Here is a 3,756-nt window from a genome sequence, read left to right on the forward strand (position 1 = left end):
TCACTGTTAGAAAGGCAATTTATTCGTGAGTAACATAGGCTATACTTTTTATTATTTTTACTAGCACGCGCGCAAAGTCGCGAGCAACTGCTAGTACGAAATAAGGACATGTTTAATCTGTATAATAATATTTCTAATTTTTCTGAGACGCCAGTTCTTGATTCCCATATATTCTTTACGGTTTGTCATGAACACCAAATAGCCCACCACCACCCATGGCTTCACCGACCAAGAGTGGTTTGTACAGAAGTTGTACGACAAGGCAGTGATGGAGGAGTACCACGGGGCGCGGCAGTGCGCGGCGCCGCACCAAGTGCGCGAACCACACAGGAGCAGCGTCACCACCTACCGACACGACAACGCCTTCGACAGAGTCGCCTACAGCCAGCTCACTGGCGGGGACACGCCTGGTATACCTTGTTGTTACTATTTTAGGTTTCTCCCAGATAGTTAGCTGATGTGTGTGTCGTATAGCTCGGAGATTTTCACTTTATCTGGTCTATATTAAAGGCGTTGACAGTTGAAGCCGCCACTACACTATCCGGAAGTCTGTTCCATGTTGTGACAACTCTGTTAGGCTTAGAATGCTTAAATGAGTTTGTTTTTGCTGTTGCTTGCCCTAGTTTCAAACGATGGCTACGTAAGTCTTAAAGGTGGGGCAGGTAATAATATTTTTTATTTTTCAATTAATCTGCCCTTTTGTCTGCGCTGTTTTAATTTAAATAAACGATATATCAGAACAAAAATCGTATCTGTTTGGTTTGATATATTGACTTTTGTTATAGAAGAAAAGAAAGTGAAACTAACAAAGGTGCCGGGCACCATATTATTTCAGTATGTAGATAATGAAGTGCATTATGAGATTGGCGATGAAGTTATTAACAATACAGGTAAGTATAAAAAAGGCTGGAACAACTCTCTTCGTACTCAATTCGTTTGTATATTTTTTTCATGTATATATTAACATTTAAAAAAATTTCAGCTTCATCTGAAGATACTGTATCAATAAATATATTAAGTGAAACGGATTCTAATGAAGAGATAAATACACCAGTTAAAAAGGCAAAGAGACCAGCCACAGCACGCGCTAAAACTCATGCCAATAAAGAACAAAGCGTTGGAAAAGATAAAGTTAACAAAGATGATGTGTGTATGGACAATAATGCAATTGAAAGTAACGAAATATTTCAAGGTATAAATACTTTTTAGTACCTACGACTAACTAATGACTTTACTAATATTATTTAAATGAATAATTGTTATAGTTTACCGTCTAAACTGCGGAATGTATCTCGATTAAATTTGGCATAGATATAGAGCATGGGCAGTCAGGCAGGGAAAGTAGATTTGACGGCGGAGGAGACGTATAGGAAGGGGAACTATCCTCTTTATGTGTGTCTCCTCCGTCGATTTATGGTAGGCAACGCATCTGCAATTGCGGAAATCTATGGGTTATCGTTTTGCCATTGTGGTGGATACAGGTGGCCGCTTGCTCGTTTTCCATCTTTTATTGTAAAAAAAGATCAAAGCACACATAGGCTACTTACGTATTTTTTAATTCTATGCGGACGACATACTAGAATGTCCATCTTACTAATTAATAGCGTTTTGAAATAATTTCGAAGCTGAACTTACATTGTCATGTAATAATAAATAACTATGTTTTTCATAGATGCAAGTGTTGGTGATAACATACATCCTCTAGCGTCGACGTCGTTCTGTTCTGCGCTATGCGCTGCGGAGCCTCACCACGTCATTGACACCAACTCTTATGATGATGACAGGTTCCCGTCGCAAGGTGCTGCTCAATCTTTTATTTCAGTTTTCTAATTAAGCCTCATGAACATTTTTATATCAATTTTTAGTAATTTTTTGTTGTCAGGGTATCTTGATAAGACGTAATTTTTAATTTTATTGCTAGCTTTGATCCTAATAGCCGGAAGAATCCTAAATAATCCTAGTTAAATACGAAAAACGTTGTAGCCTAAACGGTTAAACGGATGTCGATGAAATTAGGCATAGATGTAGAGGTTAGTCTAAAAGAACACATGGGATATTAACTTTTTTTTAAACTCCACGCGGACGGAGTCGCAAACGAGAGCTAGTCCTAAATAATCTCTATTTATAAGAGTTGCTGTATTATGAAAAGGTTAATTTGTAAGTGTAACGCCGCTGGTTGTCGCGACTGTACCTGTACAGAGTGCGCGGAGCGGCGCGGGGCGGCGGCGGCGGCGGCGGGGGAGGGGGCGCGCCCGCTGTGTCCGCAGCGCGCGCTGGCGAGCCGCGCCGGCAGCGCAGACAACAGGACCAATGCCATCATCGAACACATCTCTGATCACCTCGAACATCAGTACACGGTGAGTGAAAATCTGCAGTTTCTCCGACATACTTTATCACTTTATATCTCTGAAAGAAAATTGTTTAATTTTTTAAATTTCACGTAGATACTAGTTCTGTTATAAACGTAAGCATATTTCAGTTGCCGGAGGTGTCCCACATCTTGGAGGTCCACATGGAGGAGGCCGAGCGGCGCTGGCGCGCGGGCGAGTTCGTCCCCTGCGCGCTGCAGGCCAGCCCCCCCGCCTCCGAGGGGGATGACAACGAGATCACTCTCGTACCGAGCCATGAGTCGACATTCGAAGACACCCTCGTTGAAGATTCTAAAGAAAGGGATGGAATTAAGACATTCAATGAATCTATAGTTGAAACTGCAGAACAGGATATTTCTGGTTATGGTGATTTGAATGAAAACATACAAGTAGAAGAGGTTTCTGAAGATAAATTTGAAGATTGTATTGACGTTGGGAGTGTACAAAGTGATGTAGTCGAGCCGAACGAATTTGATCGTTCAGAAGAAACTTTGACGTTAGAAATGAAGTTAGCTTTAGGACAAGACCCTTAAGTGAATGCACGATTTATGTAGTTTTTTTTCTAAGTTTATTCACAAGTGAAAGATTTTGTTTTAATTATTTCTCAACTGCAGCACTTAAGGCCGGTAAATAGTGACCTTTACTTCAGATTTTGCATGTTTTCATCTACACTAGGCGACTTAAATAACCGTCAAATGAATGCGGTAATAGAAGCAAATAGCTATTTATTTAATTTTATTTAATTATGTCTAATTACATTGTAATTGTTTTCATTTTTGTGCAAGTGGTGTGCTATTTTATTTACTATTTGATCTTTGTTAAATAAACACGTTTTCTTAGTAACCTTTTGTTTTGGTATCCTATTTATTTTACCCTTTTTCTGGTACACAGAACCATGGATTTTTACACAAAAAAATCAAACTTTTAAGAAATATGTAGACTAGGTATAGGGAACAACATTTTTCACTGTTACTTTCTCTGTACGATATCAAATGACACATTTGACCCGCGGAGACGTTTCTCAGTGTTTGAATTATAATTTCAGTATGTTACAGAGTACTCTATACACATTTACATAATACTAGAACCAAAGAGATTCAAAAAATAAGTATTTTCCCTCCTCCCTCCCCGCGCACTACGTACAAATCTCACTGGGGCCACTTGTTTTCCCATAGTTCGAAAACAAGCGCCATCTGAAATTCTTAAAATTAATTGAGCTTTTCGACGAGAGATGGCGCAATGTGTACATTATCTGCAGTATATTTATTTTTTACGAGCTGTTGCCCGCGACTTCGTCCGCGTGGTATTAGAAAACATACAAACTAAATAAATCACAAAAAATTACGTATCCCTCGGGAACCGGACATTTCTCGGGGATGAAGCTTAT

At 39.5% G+C, this 3,756-nt stretch overlaps 1 protein-coding gene across 2 annotated transcripts in view; it reads left to right on the forward strand.

The window, feature by feature from the left end:
* Positions 1-3,159, forward strand: part of LOC106106007 — a 9,947-nt gene extending 6,788 nt beyond the window's left edge. The window contains exons 12-17 of one of the 2 annotated variants that reach the window (XM_013286530.1): positions 248-410; positions 786-890; positions 983-1,192; positions 1,673-1,798; positions 2,200-2,357; positions 2,480-3,159. In XM_013286530.1, the coding sequence (XP_013141984.1) occupies positions 248-410; positions 786-890; positions 983-1,192; positions 1,673-1,798; positions 2,200-2,357; positions 2,480-2,902 (1,185 nt within the window). In that variant the 3' untranslated portion in view covers positions 2,903-3,159. Of the gene's footprint in view, positions 1-202; positions 411-785; positions 891-982; positions 1,193-1,672; positions 1,799-2,199; positions 2,358-2,479 lie in introns of both variants that reach the window. The other variant, XM_013286529.1, reaches the window with a different exon arrangement.
* Positions 3,160-3,756: the final 597 nt, after the last annotated feature.

This window comes from Papilio polytes, unplaced genomic scaffold (genome assembly GCF_000836215.1).
Source record: "Papilio polytes unplaced genomic scaffold, Ppol_1.0 DF822622.1, whole genome shotgun sequence".
Taxonomy (NCBI): domain Eukaryota; kingdom Metazoa; phylum Arthropoda; class Insecta; order Lepidoptera; family Papilionidae; genus Papilio; species Papilio polytes.